Source organism: Labrus bergylta, chromosome 3 (assembly GCF_963930695.1).
Source record: "Labrus bergylta chromosome 3, fLabBer1.1, whole genome shotgun sequence".
NCBI classification, from domain to species: Eukaryota; Metazoa; Chordata; class Actinopteri; order Labriformes; family Labridae; genus Labrus; species Labrus bergylta.
In genome coordinates this window covers 31614672-31631875 of record NC_089197.1, presented here as the reverse complement: position 1 = coordinate 31631875, position 17204 = coordinate 31614672, and the positions used below count along the sequence as shown (strand labels likewise).

The window sequence follows — 17204 nt, the reverse complement described above, 5'->3', positions numbered from 1 at the left end:
GTTTTCACATTAATTTAAATAGCTGTGCTGTTGATTTTGACATCAATAGGTAATGTTATCGTGCACAAACTAAAAGTAACTAAAGCATTCAGATTGTAAGTGTTTGTGTTGACCTGTGTTCTCCTCAGTAGCAGGTCAACTTAGTTTTCTTATGAAGCTGACTGAATGTGAACGCAGCAGGAGGCACTGCCTTTGTTTTGAAAGTGAATCATGTTCAAGTTGCATGAAATAAGGCTTGAGAACACATAGCATCCAATCAGCCATTATTTATGTCAATGCCTTAACAGTACAGAGTAAATAATTCAAACATATTTTTTATATTAATACCCTAGAAATATGGTATCAGCCTGTATACTATTTAATATAGATGATTACTTTGAGATGTTTAGAAGTGAAATCTGATGTGTTGAGCTGAACTGGGTTTGTGTGTGCGGCTGTGTTTCCAGACCTTAAAGATAACAGTTAACTAAAATTACTTTGAGGGTTTTTTTTCTCTGCAGAGCTCCAGCTGTGCCTGAGCTCTTGTTTTTCAGATGGTTCAGATGGGGGAGTTGTGTGCTGTTTGCAGCTTTTGCAAATTAAACTACCCCCCCACCCCACCCCCCCATCCCCACCCCTCCACAGCTAAAGGACCAGCCTGAAGAGTTTTGAGGGGAGGAAAGAGAGAGAGGTTTTGGAAAAGAAGGGCGGCTCAAGTGTGTGTTTGGAGGGGACAAATAAGACAGGAAAGGAAAACGAGACACAGAGAGACAATGAGGCGAAAATAAAGAAGGAGACACAAAGTGGCGGCCAACGTCCTCTCCTCGATACAGTGTTCAAAACAAAGCAAAATAGAAATAAGAAGAAAAGAATGGGGAATCTGGACTCTGTTGATTTAAAAAATAATAATTAATAGAAATAATTAGAAAGATATTCGATCAAACTCTTTTTGGGGACAAAGGGGGGCAGGAAAGGTCACAGTGAAGTTTCAGTGGGATGTTTAACAGTGTATGAATGAATGAGAGAGCCGAGCTGAGTCCAACTCTGTGCTCTTACAAACGAAGAAGGAGCAGCCGAGGCTTTCTGATTGAGTGGAGCTGGCAGGCCGGGGGAGCCTCCCTCGAACTGCTGTCAGCTGAGAGCGCGGAGAGGCCAATCACTGACACAACAAAGCTGCAGAAGTGCCACTTCCCCAGCAGGGGGCGCCCTAGCCTCTTGCCCTGCGTCATGCTGCGTGCCAACCCCCCCCCCCCCAGAGGAAAGATTTATATTTTTAAACAACCCCTCCTGCCTTAAGGTGACGGGATAACAACCATGCCAAGAGTCCACGTAAGGAAACATGGCCTGCAGGCCTCGGTGCTATGCTCTAAAGATACTTTAATTGAGATGAAACGAGATGAGGGCGCTAGACTCCCCGTCACGTGGAATTATGCTGTGTTTTTTTTGATCTGGTGCACAGGAGCAAGATGCTAGGCGCAGTTTTATTTTGAGTAATAACGCTCATTATACGTTTTCACGGGTTTCCCAGTGCAACGAGAGCCTCGAGTACATTTCAAGCAATAAAATGGACTGCCGCTAGCAAAAAGAGGTAATGAAGACACTATCACTCTCATGTTGAAAACAAACCAAGAACTCTCCGCCTGTATCGATTAGCACACGCAACACCATGTGCTATCAGAGTGTCAAGATCAACTATAAAGAGAGAAAGAAATCAGAACCTCACTGCCAAGTCTCATTCCTCTAAACTCTGTTCCTTTAGTCCAGAGGACAATCTGACAGCCAGCCTTCAAAAGACAAACCCATAAAGTATTTATGTGTGTGCCTGAGGTCCAGTGAGCTCAGACAGCCACTGAAGAATTCATTAAAGGAGGTGAAAGAATTGTTAAGTGTATCAAATTTAAACCGAGGCCAAACAAGAAAAGGCTCAGTCTGAACCACTGAAGGAGAGAAAATCAAAACTGTCTTTAGTGATGACACTATAAATACAGAAACAACATGTTCCGCACACAAAAGACAACAGGAAAGGGGATTTCATCACTTCGACAGCCGGGATTTTCAGCTTTGGGTTGTGTTTAGAGAAAAAGGACGAGGGGGGGGTAAATTGTTTATGTGCTGCAATATTTCTACATTGCAGGATGGATGAAGGGGTAATTATCTCACCTGTCTCCAGAATACGTCTATGAAGCAGTCCCGGATGGAGAAAGGCCTCGTCTTTACACGAGCGGATCTGTGTTCCCACGAGTTCAGAGTTGGTGGCGAGTATTCTGGCGCTCTCCTCATTCAGATTCACCCCGGCCATGGAGGCAACGTCGTTGATGTCATCATCATCCCTGTGGTGTAAGAGATTTGGAGATCAGTAGAAATACACAACACTCCTTTTGGTGATGCCTTTATCCAAATCTACTTGCAATAAGTTAAGTCAACCATGTGGATATAACCGAAAGTTTGTGAGACTCATGCACTTCATCAAGAGTTCTGGATTTACTCTCAATGTTTGTGATGGGATAAGGAGAAGTCTGAACGGCTGAAGTTTAGACAGCAACAGATTTTTGTGTCTGCTTTCCAGTTGTTTGTTAAACGTTCTTATTGTCCAGCGGGCATTAGAAACTTGCTCCACCACTGTTGCGCAGGGAAGGAAAACGGGAGTGTGTTTTTGCGAGGGAGTTGCGAACTGATTGGCAAATAGTGTCCAGCTTGGATACATATTTCTATTATTTCTTTGTTTTACCATAAGCATGAGACATTTGCAGTATGGAAAAGCAAGCAACAGTGACCTGTATCCAATTCAAGCAACCAATGGCGAATGTGCAGGGTGTGGAGGAGTAATGGTGTGGGAGAACTGGAGAAAGTGAAAGACCAGGAGGACTGCTGCATTCTGGAAAAAGCTGCAGGGGTCAGCTGGAACATGTAGGAACACGAGCCATGAGCTCATGGCAGCAATGTAATCATGAGACAACAAGAGCCTGGTAGAGCAGCTTGGTTTAGATCAAGGTTGACCTCCTGGTGGTGTGCATCCAGTTAAAAGTGTCTCCAAAACGGGAATGGGTTTGACAGAAAAAATGGTGTCAGAACATGGAAATACGTAATATGTTCAATTACTTCTAGACCAAAGCCAATCAAATTCCAGCTTGATGATCTTCAATAAAAGAGAATATGAGTTAATACATGTATTGTTTAAATGTATTAGGTCCTAAATTGGTGGTTAGGATTAAGTGAAACTTCCCAAAATTGATTATGATTGTATCTGCAGTTTTTTTTTTTTTTAAACCTGATCGTGAGAAAAGGGCTTCCAGAGTGTGCAAGGGAAAGGGCCACAAGGACAGTAGTGAATATGTGAAGTTACAGCATGTACAACCCATACTGGTTGGTTCTTCAATGAGGTTATCCAATGTTGACTACTCCAAAGTTAGTATTCAGTTTTTATACGAAGGAATAGTCTAGTACACAACTCCCTTACCTAACCTAATATCAGCATTCATGTCATAACACCATCATCATATATTCCCAGAGCTGGCCATCATTCATTAGTATTTCTTGGACCACAACATGCATCCGTTTTGATACAGAGTGCTTTGCTGGGGTTGTAATGGCACAGAATTCCCATTTGAGGGTCTTTATGTGGCGGCAGATGACGAGTGTTTGGCAGAGCTCAGTAAAGGATGCTCCTGAGGATTGACACCGAGCAGTGATGAATCTGGTTATAACAAACTCCATTTGTACACCGCTTTGCTCTGTATTTTCATACTTTTTCTCCTTGTTTTTCTCACAAACTAAATGCCCTTGTTTATACTTTTTATATGTTATTACATATTAGCAGAGACATGGGACATTTGTGTTAGGGTCATGACATTTCACATGCAATGAGGTCCCTACATCCTTCAGAGGCTGTACTTTCTTTCTAAGTTGTCACCAAGAAAAAAAAAATCCCCTACAATCATTGTACTTGGCACAGTAATAATTCCGATTCTGGGCTGAATTAGCCGAACGCTGACGTGATATGCTTACAGGACTGGCCAGGAGGATTTTCTGAGTGGCTTTGACGGAGGGAACAAAGAACCACAGAACACACACAGAGCAGCCTCTCGCACACTCACTGGCTCACCTCCACAGTCATTTACGTCCATGCTGCCGATGTCGGTTGCGACAGAGCTTGTGCGTGTGGTTGTTGTGCTCTTGTGTATGTATGTGGACGCACACACCAAACAGCAAACTCCACCCCGCAGAGGCCTTCCTGCTCCTTGCTGCGGCCACAGAGAGTCGATATGAAACTTGACACCACGGCAGGAGGTTGACAAAGACGATTAGAGCAACTCCCCCGAACCTCACACACCTCTACCTCTTCTCCTATTTTCCTCTTCTCCTCCAGCGCTCGGTCTAATTATGCCTCCACAGAGGGAATCTACACAACAACACGAGCATGGATACATAAGATTATACCCTGTGCGGCACCTCAGGCTGTGCACCTTTCTTCATCACGTCCTCATGGATAACTTAACCTGTCCTGAAGAGAAACATGCCTGAGGCCACGCTCACTCAGGTCAAGAGGAAACACTGTATTTTCACAGCAACAAACTAAAGAGTGTAGTCACGTACATGTACCATGCAGGTAGATGACCTCATCTACCTGAAACACTGTATTGATAACAAGCTCAGTAATGGAGCAAACAAAGAATAAAACAGTTGTGTTTGTTAGGAGGCCAGACGTACAGGACTTGGTTTTGTCTTACGGGGGTTAATCACAGTCCTGTTAAACATCATTTTCATTTTCACCAGTTAAGCTACGGTGACAACAACTGCAACACAATGTGGTCAGATGCTCAGTTACATAATCTCCAAGAAATATTATAATATCCCCGATGTTTCATAATGAAAATGAAATGAAGAAATCTCTGTTATAACCTGTTTAAGAAGCGGTGTTGTTTTTGTTCTTTAAGACGGATCTACTCCTTTACTTAATACACTTATCAGCATTACCATTTCAAGCTTAGCAAGGCACTGGGAAAATCAGATGGACAAGTTCACTTCATGACTTTTGCTGTATAATGTACACAACAAGTACAAGACAGTTCAACTATCAACTATCAAGTGTATTTTCTAAAAGAAGAAAACATGTCAAAGGTTAAGGCTACACTCCATTACTCTCAGATATCATGTGTATTGTCACTAAAAAGTAGCATTAAAGGAATTTTTTTTACGTTTTGGGATGTGGCCTCTAAATGGTAAATGGTAAATGGACTTGGGCTTGAAGCACTTTTCTAGTCTTCTGACTACTCAAAGTGCTTTTACACCGCAGGTCACACCTACACATTCACACACTGATGGCATGCTATGTAAAGTGTCCATGAGAAGTAACTAATCCAATTCATACATGTTCAATCGCAGCAGACGAAGCAGCGGGAGCAACTTGGGGTTAAGTGTCTTGCCCAAGGACACATTGGACATGTGGCAGCAGGAGCTGGGGATCGAACCTCCAACCTTCCAGTTGAGAGGCGACCAACTCTACCAAGTGAGCCACAGCCGCCCCATGTGATCTGTTCAAGGTGAAATGTATATAGAGAAATATTAAATGAGCATCAAAAAGCGCAAACTCAATAAAAACCAGGATCTCTTCTAAACATTATTGATATGACAGTAGAGTCGTAGTTTACATGGAGCTATTTCACAACTACAGCTACAATAAAGCTCAATCACTGGAACCAAAGCAATGTTGCTTTTAAATCGAGGTTGAAGACACATCTGTTTACAGCCGCAGTGCAGAGTGAAATTGTTTAATGAATTAAACAATTTAACTCTGCACTGTAACTTTTAACTCTATATTTATTTCAATTAATTTCATTTGAATTATTTTTATTTGAACATATTTTCAGATTTAATAATTTCAGTGATTTTTAAATGTTCTATTTTAATGTTTCTTTTCTTTCCTCTGTCATGATGCTTTTTGATGTCTTGTGTGAAGCACTTTGAATTGCCTTGATGTTGAAATGTGCGAGATAAATAAACTTGCCTTGCCTTGATATCAACAATCAAACTTTGCTTTAAAAACTACACAATCCACTGGGTAACCAAAATAGTAACACAAACAGCTTGTGAATTATACAAAGCAGAGAGAAAGCTAAACTGGAAGCAGCTGTAAAGGTTCAGAAGACATCCCCCAGTCTGACACATGAGTGGTCATATCATGATTCATGACTATAATATGAATGTTTCTTTATCTTGGATGGTCTGATTTCTGCCTCCTTGAGACCACCGGGGCTCAATTCAAATGAGAATCCCAAGACAGGTCTGACATTAAAAGGAGGGAATGAGATATGAAATGCAAAACATTCCCGACTACACCTCTGCACTAATAAACCAGCGATGTAATTAGCTTCCACAGAAGCTAAAGAGCAGCCTCTCAGTTATTGGTTTGGGTTGGCTCGAGGACATGGAGCCGGCGGTCACATGAATACATATGCATGTCGTTTCCATATCAAGATTGCGTCTCCGAGAGGGCATGCCATAGGTGGTGAGAGGATTGCTTTGCCATTCAGAGGTTGTGTGTGTGTGTGTGTGTGTGTGTGTGTGTGTGTGTGTGTGTGTGTGTGTGTGTCTGCATGGAGATGGGGGTGCATCCAGATCTCCTGCATCCCCCCTTTAATGCTATGGATACAGGCCCTGATTGATCCCTGTGCCTAACAGCACAGCCATGCAGGCTTGCTGCATCCAAACTGAGAGACACAACCCCACTGGAGAGGTATTCTTTATTGTGGGTTCACTGGGCAGCTCCTGGGATTTCTGATCATGACTCATATGAGTGACAGCACAAAGGCAAGTTTTGGCACAAGAGTGGCAAATAAATTCAGCAACAAGCTAGATGCTGCTGGATGTTTATTAATTCAAAAGAACACCCACACTCTGGTTGTAATTATTCAAAAAAAAAAAAAACCCTGGCAAGGTGTTAACACTGATGGTGCACCCAAGAAGGTGCCAGCATAGCTTGGTTTGATGTGGCTGTCAACAAAAAGATATTCTATTAATGAGGTGCCTACTTTTCCCTAAATCTGAACATAACCTAATTGCATGACTGGTTTCTACATTTACCATTTTTTTGGGAGGTCATTTTTTAAAAACAAGTTTGAGTCATGTTTATTTTTAAAGCATTTTTTTCATTGAAATAGCATTTTTTTAGGGATGTAATCACAAAGTCAGAATGAGCTCACTTTGCTGGAAGAGGATGGAAAAAAAACTTTGAATCTGCATCAGTGATCAGCGAGCACTTTTTGTTTCATCGTTTGCTTGTGCATCTGTGAGTGTCTCTCTCTGAAGCAACTATACGTTAAGTGTTTGTGCGTTTTTTATGTGGACAGATATGTGTCCAGCATGTAGGACAGGGTTGGATTTTTAGGGACTAAGGCTGAGCTCTGAGGTCGGCAGTAGGGCTGAGGGCCTCGGCTGGCTCGCCTGTGATTACAGCGGATGTCGAGTGTTTACAGAGAGAGCTGAGGAGGGGAAGAGGGGGAGAAGCAGAGACAGCTGCTTTCACTCTCTACTGTAAACTAAACACAAACACACACACACACACATACACACACACCGTGCGCAGCAACACAAGCACTTACACAGAAGGCTGGAGCTGCATTGGAAACCCCACAAGCCCTGCAGTATGTATGTGTGTGTTTGTGCTACAGCTGGCCTGCTGGGACCAGAGGCTCAGAGTGACAGCCATACACACATCAGTCCCCCCAAATACAGCCAGTACGGTGCAGGGTAGAGTGCATGCTGACTGACCAGGCTGACCGTATTTACTCAGGTTAAGCTTGTTGTCAGTTTGTAAATCAAACTAAAAGTATTTATTTGAATCCATTTAACTACGTCATTACAACGCTTTCTTCTTAGTGTTGAAGATCGTCCGACCTTGCTTGTAAACCAAACTTGTAAAGCAAATGTTACTACTTCATTTCATTGTTATCTACAGTAACCACACTGATCACACGTCCTGACATCAGTGGAGACACAAAGACGCCTGCAGGATCACTCATCAACGGGCTCGTTTCAACGTGTTTCTATCTTCTGGTAAGAAAAAACTTTAGCAAACACTGGATGAGACTCACAGGTTTTCCAGACACTTGTAACCACGCTGAGGGGAAAAAAAACTGTTGTTAAGGGACCAAGCGCATCATTTACCTTCTTAAACACACAAGTAAGACCAGATCTGGATAGAAGGGAAAATATGCTGCAAAATGTCCCGTGACATGCTTCTTTCGTGACAGTGCTGCTGGGCGTTATCAGGCTTATGTGAACCATTTGGCGTGTGTGTGTGTGTGTGTGTGTGTGTGTGTGTGTGTGTGTGTGTGTGTGTGTGTGTGTGTGTGTGTGTGTGTGTGTGTGTGTGTGTGTGTGTGTGTGTGTGTGTGTGTGTGTGTGTGTGTGGAGGGCCACTGTGATCACCGCAGGGGGAAAAAAGGTCGTCAGTAACAAGCGAGCCTGACAGCTTAATTACCAACGCAGCTAAAGATTTATCGGTTTATCAATCAGAGCCTTGGGCGCCGCATTTCCCCCCTCAGGAGACGAGAGCCATTACCGTGAACCCATTGGCTCATGTGACCCAGACTCTTCTTCCACCCGCCGCGGTCACACCAGGGCAAACCCTAACCCCCCTGTCAAAGTCAATACAACACATGCGCAAATTTGACACATGCATAAACAACACTCGTAGATTTGTAGGATATACACATATGTTCATGTGCACCCAAGCGGGGACACAAACAAACACAAGTACTCCAGAGATATACATGCAAACATAGCCACACACACGCGCACGTATATGTGCTGCACAAATACACAAAGACTCACACAGACACGGACCACAAAGGCCAGCGTGTGGGCGATGAACCTTTTATGTTTTGAGACAAAAAGCCCAGCTGAAGCAGAGAAAAGACCAGGGAGAACAGAGAGCTGAAGCTGCGGGCTAAATACCGTATGTTTGACTTAACCGAGAGGTATTTTCAGAACCGCATCCAGAAATTCCAAACCATCTGGACACAATTACCTGATTTCTAAATTAAGGTTTAGCTCATTTGTAATGCTGACAATGGGGTTGTGACATTGACACAAGGAGGGCGATGTTGAGGGTGATCTATTGGGTGGAGGTGTGTTTCTATGCACTGGGCAAAGAGAGAGAAAAAGACCACCGATCAACCAGCCGGGGCCAGGCAGGCAGGGCAGGGGAGTCAGGTGGCCATGCAGCCGACTGGGATGAACACTCATAGCCTTAGCTGAGAGTGTAGCCTGTAGTCATGCAGAGGCATCTTAGTGAAATGCTGCCCCCATGTGACTGCTGCCAGGAAAACCAGGCAGGAACTCCAGTGGGGGTCTCCTGATGAGATGTACCTGAAAGTGCCTCCTCCGGGGTCGTTGAGCTTGTTTTTCTGATTCCCAGAGATCTGAACAGCTAAGCCCACGGGACTTTTGCCTGCTTGTATGATGGCTCCTTTCCCCAATGTGCCTGTTAAAGATAGGGGGGGGGGGGAACAAAGAAGAAAACACTTTAAAAAAAACAGGAAAAGGAATAATGTTATCATTGAAGTGTCCCTTTCTATCTGCGTCAAATATCCTCCTGTCTGACGACTACCTTCAACTGTGTCTGTCATCCTCGCAGGGGGAGATGGAGAGGGGGGTGTGTGGGGGGGAGCGGTACTGTCGCTCTCCCCAGGTTGGTGCGGGAGAGCGTCGCTCTGTCAATATCACTGCACTTCACCGGCTCTCCTTACACTCCTAAACCCGCATCCTGCTCCGAGACACGTTTTTTTCCAGAGAGGCACAAGGACTGCCAGAGTGAATTTAAACTTGATTTTAACAGGCATGTTCCTAGCCAAGAGGCACAGAAAAGTATTTTTAGAACTATCCCCGCATTCCAATTTATGGGCATAAAACAACCTACAGATCTTTCACTGCAGGCCATCTTGGAGAAGGGGGGCAGATCAAATTTGTATGCACCTCAGATTGAACACACTCACATACACAGTCATACACGCACGCAAGCGAAAAAAAAAAACACATACACACATTGCACACACACACCACCTGAGAGAACACAGCTCTCATAGGTAAAGCGCTACGCCCGGTTGGTGTTGGGGCGATATTTGTGGGCTTCTGTGGGACGAGTGTTTGTGAATCAGTGTGAGTAAGCAGCAGTGCAAATGTTTGAGAAGGCTTTATAACCAGACAGGGAGGGGGGGGGAAAAACACCTGTTTTCTCTGTGGCTGCTGCCTGTTTACACATCTCACAGCCTACTGAGACAACACCAAGAGTTTCACTAATGGCTATCTTTGTTTAACCTATTTCCCTGGCTTTTTACTTAACCAGAGGGTCAGGCTGAGTTTGAAAATCTTAAAACATCTTGGACAAGCATGAGCCTTAAAGGTGGGGGGGCGGGGTGTAAAAAATTGCAGTCCAGACAGAGAAGAAAAGTGTGTGTCAGAGGCCTTCATCAAAGATTAAAGTAAAACCTACCAGAAGTCTTTTTGTTGCTTTAGTCTTTAACCAATTCTTTAGCACTTTGTTCTGAAGGCCTTAAATGAAAATCACTAGGACTGAATCTAGGGACACAAGATGCTGGAGACGTCTCTTACCTTGTGCTCTGACAGACTGTGTGATCACTACGGGCATCCGGACCTGGCCCCCAACAGTACCTGCTGTCTTTATACCCTGAGGAAGCAAAAAAATAAAAATAAAGGTATGTTATTTAGTGTGGTATTGCAAATAAATAAATAAATAAGTGAGAGGGGAATTTAAAAAGTACTGCACTGCATGCCTGATAAACCCCTTTCTCAACTTTTATCACCATCCCCCCCCGGAGAAATTGTTTCGGGGGTTAAAATCTTTGTTCGCTCCCCTTTCAGGCTAACTTTGTTTGCGAGAAATGATCTGTGTAAAAAGCACGCCCAAGAGCCATCGACGCACTCGTGTACTGATAGCTATTCCACTGTAACGCATTAGAAAAGGTCTGCAGTAGTTACGCAAGGAGGGATGCAAAAACAGATACATGGATGATAGGTTTGAAATGAACAGCGTTTCCTGCACACTGCATTAAGAAAGAGATCAATTTAAATGCACAAGCAGGATGGATTCTGTCACTGTACATGACCTACATTTGCTTTTATTTCCAGATAGAGAAAGGAAATAAGAACTCAAGGAGGCAGTGAAGAAGTAGTTTGGAAGAAGGAAACGCAGTAGTGGTAAAAGAACAAGGAGCAGGGAGTTGGGGGGGGGGGGGGCTGTGCTGGGCTATTAGAGTCACTTCCTTCCTTGGTAGCAGCCACGGGCTCGACCTTGGGCTCAGCCATCCATTCCTACCAGTTTGCTTCTTGCTGCATATTTTTTAGCCTTGTTTTCCATTCCCTGACACATGCTATATTACTGTTCAAGCTACTGAAAAAAAAGACACAGGCCATTTTTCCCAGAGATCCACTGCAGGGGCCTGTGAGAGTGGGAGGGAAGGAGAAAAAAAAAATACATTCAGCACAGGCAGAGATAGCTAGCACCTCTGGCCAGGCGGCGACACAGTTAAGAGGAGGGGGAAGAGGCAGGTAGAAAAGTTTGGGAATCAGAGGGGGAAAAGGGAAGACATCAAAAGTCACTGTTCGCACGTCACTTTAAAACCCAACTTTCTACTTTGAAACACCAGTTATCAAAGTGATATTAAACGTTTGATATTTACAGCTCATTTAAAATAATTGCTAACATTTGTCACATACTAGGTACTGTTATTGCATGCTTCTTTCAAAAAGCTCTTAAAACTCATTAGCAGCTCATTCCACTACAGCGTTAGCTCTAACATCAACCTATTCATTCTCTGTAAAGCTGTAATTACTTGTGCTTTAAAGAGAAAAAAACGACATTATGACTTATGTTTCCAATCATTCCAGTTGTATCTTTCATGACCTGCAGCTGCGTATATAATATCAATACTTTTTCATGTGTGAGTCAAGACCAAACTCATTTGAAAATGCAAATTGTAACAATGCAACACATGTTAGCACACATTAAGCACACACACACACACACAGTTAGCCATGCGTAATGATCAATGGCTGCATACATGATTATTAGGTCAAAGCTATTTATAGTTGATTTGTTAGCCTGTGATATTGATGAAATTAATTGAAGAACAGGATTTAGATGTAGAAATATGAAGATGACTATTACCTTTAAAGGTTCATAATGTTATATGTTTGAGTCGACATATACATGTGTGTATTTAAACACATTGCTTGAATAAGGAATAAACTCATATGTAGTGATATGGCCTAGTTTTCTTATTCAGTACATTCACCTTCTATCATTTGCCCTGAGGAACTTAAAGGGCCAGCAAGTTTCAAATGAACAAGTGATGCAATGAAAAAAAAACATAACACTTGACTAGTTTATTTCATTTGAAATCCTCAATGTATTGGAAAAAAAGAGGAGTTACAGTTGTATTTCTTGCAATAAAAACAATTACAGTTACGACATACGGTACCATGTCTTTATTATTCGTATGATAATTATTATCCCCCCCCGCCCCTTGCAGTAAACGTAACAATACAAGAAACTTAAATGATAAAAGTCAACATCTAGAGACTTAAAATGACAATTACTGCACTTTAAAAGCAACCTATGAGATTTCATATTAAGACTTTTCCATACCACTGGAAGAAAAGCTTCTCATGCGCTGTGGTAAGAGCAGACTCTCTTAGCCGAATTCAACTAGCTGTCTGGTTTCAGACTGTTGTTCTGCCACGGGCGATCACTTACTAATGTTTTGTGTGATAGCTTATGTTGGTGTTTATATGCATGTGTGTATGTGTGTGTGTACCCGCATAAGAGAAAGAGAGAGCGAGAGATGGAGAGAGAGAGAGAGAGAGAGATAGAGTGAGAGAGACCAGAGGCATGTTCTGGACATAGACTGCGGCCGCCACATTGCTTTAAAATTGACCCGGGGCTGACCTAGTTACCTCACTTCACCCTTCAACGGGTAGAGGGAGAGAGTGAGGGAGTGAGATGAGAAGAGTGATGCGGGGGTAGATACAGTTGAGAGGAACTGTCGGAAAGGGATGGAGAGTGGAGAGAGGGGGAAAGAGGAGAAGAGAGAGACAGAGAGTGAGAGTGGGAAAAAAAATAATGAGGAAAATGGTGAGAGAGAAAAAAAAAAGAGAAAAAGGAGAAGAAGACGGAGGGAAAGTGAGAGAAAGACGAGAGGAGAAACATTTTAAAAAGAAAGAAAGAAAGAACCCTTTGGCTCTCCCAAACCTCTGCCTGGACCGCTGAGAGTCTGACCTCATTGACCCATCCTCAGACACACACACACACACACACACACACACACACACACACACACACACACACACACACACACACACACACACACACACACACACACACACACACACACGTACGGTTTACCCACACACCACCGTACTGCTGTGTTTGGAGTGAGGCTGTCAGTGGACCCTGCAGGTCACCTGGCTGTACTTCAGCTGTATACCAACAATATGACTGAGACACCTGCTCACAACCTCAGGTACAACTTGTGCACTTGCCAAGGGAAGAGGGTGACTTAAAAAAAAAAGACGTTAACCTGGACAGCAGCACAAGGTTGTACTCACTGTTAAAGCATGTCCCAACAATATTGATTACTTTCTGACTTGTATTTAATTTTCAGTGAAGATTTGCTGGCCTGCTTGATAATATAGTATGCAAAAACCTGTTTAGAAACTGCACCAGCTCTTTTCAGACACCGCTGTACCTTGCAACAGAAATGCCACTGTTTGGCTGTAGGTCCACTTAATTGTATGGATTTCATTCATTCGAACTGTTTTAAATTGTACATACATAGGTTTGGTTAATTGCAAATAGTGTTTCTATGTTTATTCCTGCACGGGTGATCTATCTATCATTAAATTAAGTCATATAACAACTATTAAACATGTTTAAATTAAAGTAGATTGAGGAGATCTGGTTAAAGAAACAACAAACAAAGCCATTGATGATAATGTGCTCACTAAAGTGAAAAAGAAAAACTACCCTTAACTTCTTTTTTAGGTCTGTGTGTTGTGTGTCCACCTTACAGCCTGAGAACTAAACACTCAGGACTTAAATGACGCTATAGGCAGAGGTGCAACAGATCACAAATGGCACAGTTTTGGATTATGTTTGGATTGTTTGTCAGAAAAAACAACCTCGCCAGGACTCACACTGTGCATCTCCATGGATCTTTTAAATATCTGAGTTCAACAGGCTGTAATGAAAAAAGCTGCGTCATGTCAATAACAGTATTTGTTACCCCTCATCATGGACATCAAACAAACACTCAATATAAATCTTCTGTCACTAACACGCTTGCTGTATTCTACAAAAACACGATTTTCGGTGAGCCGAACAGATCACTGATCAATTGTGACCCTTTTCACCACCGTGGGTTCTCCAGATTCTTAACATTTATAATGTCAATATTTCTCATATATGTGTTTTTATTTATAAAACATCGAGTGAAGGGAATATCCCTGAGCATTTCAAGAGTTACTTTATTCTTAATTTTCAGGTCCATCCTTACTCAACCCGTCAAGCTTTAGATCTTCATCCTCGAAAATGTTTGACTTCAATTCGTCAATTCTCGATTCGATTTAGAGGCAGCAAATTATGGAACATGTTTTCCCATCTGTCAAAAACCTGCTGCTCAGTAAAATGTAACAAAACCTGTCTGAAGCAACATTTAACTGCTATACATTAACTACTCATTATGCATGTATTTACGGTTTATCAGAGTTACTTGTAAGTTTTTATAAGTATTAGTTTGGTTTTGCTGTCACTACAGGTGTGTTTTAAACACATATCACACACTCACACACATTTGCTGCTTTTGTTTTTCATTGTTACTGTATGCAGTTAATACATCTGTGTACATATTCTTTTCTACATCTTGACTATGTTTTGCTGAGTTGAGTTTTTTTAATTTGGTGATATTTTAGCATTATTCAGGTGGAGGGTTAAAGAGTTTTAAGAGTTTTCTGCCTCTTCCTGCACTGAATGTTGTCTATTTTGTTATAAATAAATAAATAGGACTAATATTACAGTGTGCAGTGTGTGACACTGTGAGGGTTTGAGATAATATAAAGAATAATAAAAAAAAATCATTTAGCCAACTGAACAGTGTAGACTTAATAAAGTATTCAGACATAATTGTTTTTTTTCCCTTGCAACTCTCTAAAAGACGTCTTTAAGAATCTGCAGGAACCCTGTATGAAAATGAGGAAAGGGACTGTTTTGTAATCACACTTTGCCTGGAAACACAATGTACCATCAAATAATAATAAAACTGACAGAGTAAGCTCACCCCGCTGCGAGAGACAGTCAATAAGGTTTTTATGAACATTAGCACTACATTAAAAACCAAAATACAAATCCTTACCATGGTTTCAGTTTGCCTATTTAAACATATATCTGGGTAATTCAACAGTCACACCAGGGCTTAGACATGGCCATGTACCAGCGGTCAAAGGACTTCAACTATTGCATCTGCATGCATGAGGTCAAGGTCAGTGTTGGTGCTGCTGAAGCAGGACTTCAAACTCTTTTATAAACAATTTACAAAGTACTTTTGTTGAATTGGTGTTTTTACGGATAAATCTGCCTTGATAACGTAGAAGACTGCTTTGGCCTCCTAGCACCCTTGTTTTAGCAACACGTGAAAAACACTTTCCTATGTTCACAATCTATTCTTAAGCTCATGGCGCTCAGTGTGTAAGGGCACGTCAGACTAACTGTTGCTTGTTAAGCAGCCAACGATCTGGCAGCAAAGGCAAAAGGCAAAAAGGGGTTGGATTAAGTCTCTTTATTGTACATTATATGTTTGTTTTGAGCATAGTATCAGTAGGGCCAAAAGAAGTGTCAGCTTTCCCTTTAGAAGCCAGCAGCGCCTGCAGGCAGACACGTTACTTTACACACGGCTTATTTCAGCCTTTAGTCCTAAACAGATGCACACAAGTGTAGGAGTTTCACAGAATTATTATATGCTTTTGTGTTGTGTCTCACACATGGATCAAAATGTACTCCATACACACACACACACACACACACACACACACACACACACACACACACACACACACACACACACACACACACACACACACACACACACACACACACACACACACACACACACACACACACACACGCACACATGCACACATGCACTCACACCCTTGACCCTGTAGGTCTGACTCCATCACATTCACATATATTTCTCTTTTGAATGTAGGAATAGTGTGGGTCAATATTTGTCTCAGGCTCTTACTCTTACCACCCTCAAACACACTTTGAGGGTGAAGCCCATTTCTACGCACTAACTGTTACAATATCCTTAAGTCACTCTGGACTTAAGTAGATTGTGCAGACAAAGTGTGAGGATAACAAATGTGATTATCTGCACTGGCCTCTGTTACAGCTTCTCTGCTCCATACATACCACAGCAGCTGCATGTCCGAGCGTCCCGCCGGGCAGTGCACTGGCACCCGTAGTAGTGCTGACGCTGTTGGGGTGGCGCATGCGGACAGCTGGCCCAGCCGCGATGGCAGGAGGAGTGCTGCCGGGCGCTGGTTTGACTCCCTGCTGCGGGGGCTGGGTCAGGGAATGCTGACTATTCAGCAAAGACAGCCTGAGGGCCGGGAGGCTCTTCTGTTGATGGGCAGAGAGAGGCCAGAGTTTACAGTTAGAGAGGAAAACAAACATGCAGTAGAAGAAGAAAAAAAGCATTCACAGCTGCAGACACAAATGCTGCTGCTGTCAACGGGCTGATTTAGCAAAGTGTTATCAAATACAAGCGGATAAATGGACATGAGGCGATATCTGTATATTTCAAACACTATGATTTAATATATTGTTTAAAAAAAAACTACAACAGGGGAACAATTGGATTTCATTTCAGGAGAACAACCCAGCTGTTTATTGAGTATTGTATATAAAATATATGAAAATGGCCATTAGGCATTTCTGATAACACACTGTCAGAGCCGACCTGACTGAGGAGCCGATGTTGTTCCATACAGACTATTTCAGGCAGATTTTTGACACAAGCGACCTAACATTGCATGACAACATGTGTTTGTGGCAGGGTTGGGCGGTCGGGCCTTGATGTGACGCTCATCACGGCTGGCTGGAGGAACCTGCTGGCTACTGGCAGGGACTGCTGGGGGGGGGCCACTGT

At 42.7% G+C, this 17204-nt stretch overlaps 1 protein-coding gene across 4 annotated transcripts in view; it reads right to left on the bottom strand.

Moving 5' to 3' along the window:
* The window catches only part of LOC110001239 (transcription initiation factor TFIID subunit 4), an 86582-nt gene that overhangs the window by 54615 nt on the left and 14763 nt on the right, over positions 1-17204 (bottom strand). For all 4 annotated transcript variants that reach the window (XR_010665984.1, XM_065953148.1, XM_020656872.3 and 1 more), the window contains 4 exons: positions 16466-16675; positions 10591-10666; positions 9349-9463; positions 2140-2309 (listed from right to left, as the gene is read on the bottom strand). Coding sequence is in view for 3 of the 4 variants with exons in the window: in XM_065953148.1 (XP_065809220.1) it covers positions 2140-2309; positions 9349-9463; positions 10591-10666; positions 16466-16675 (571 nt within the window). In the remaining variant the exon portion in view is untranslated. The remainder of the gene's footprint in view (positions 1-2139; positions 2310-9348; positions 9464-10590; positions 10667-16465; positions 16676-17204) is intronic.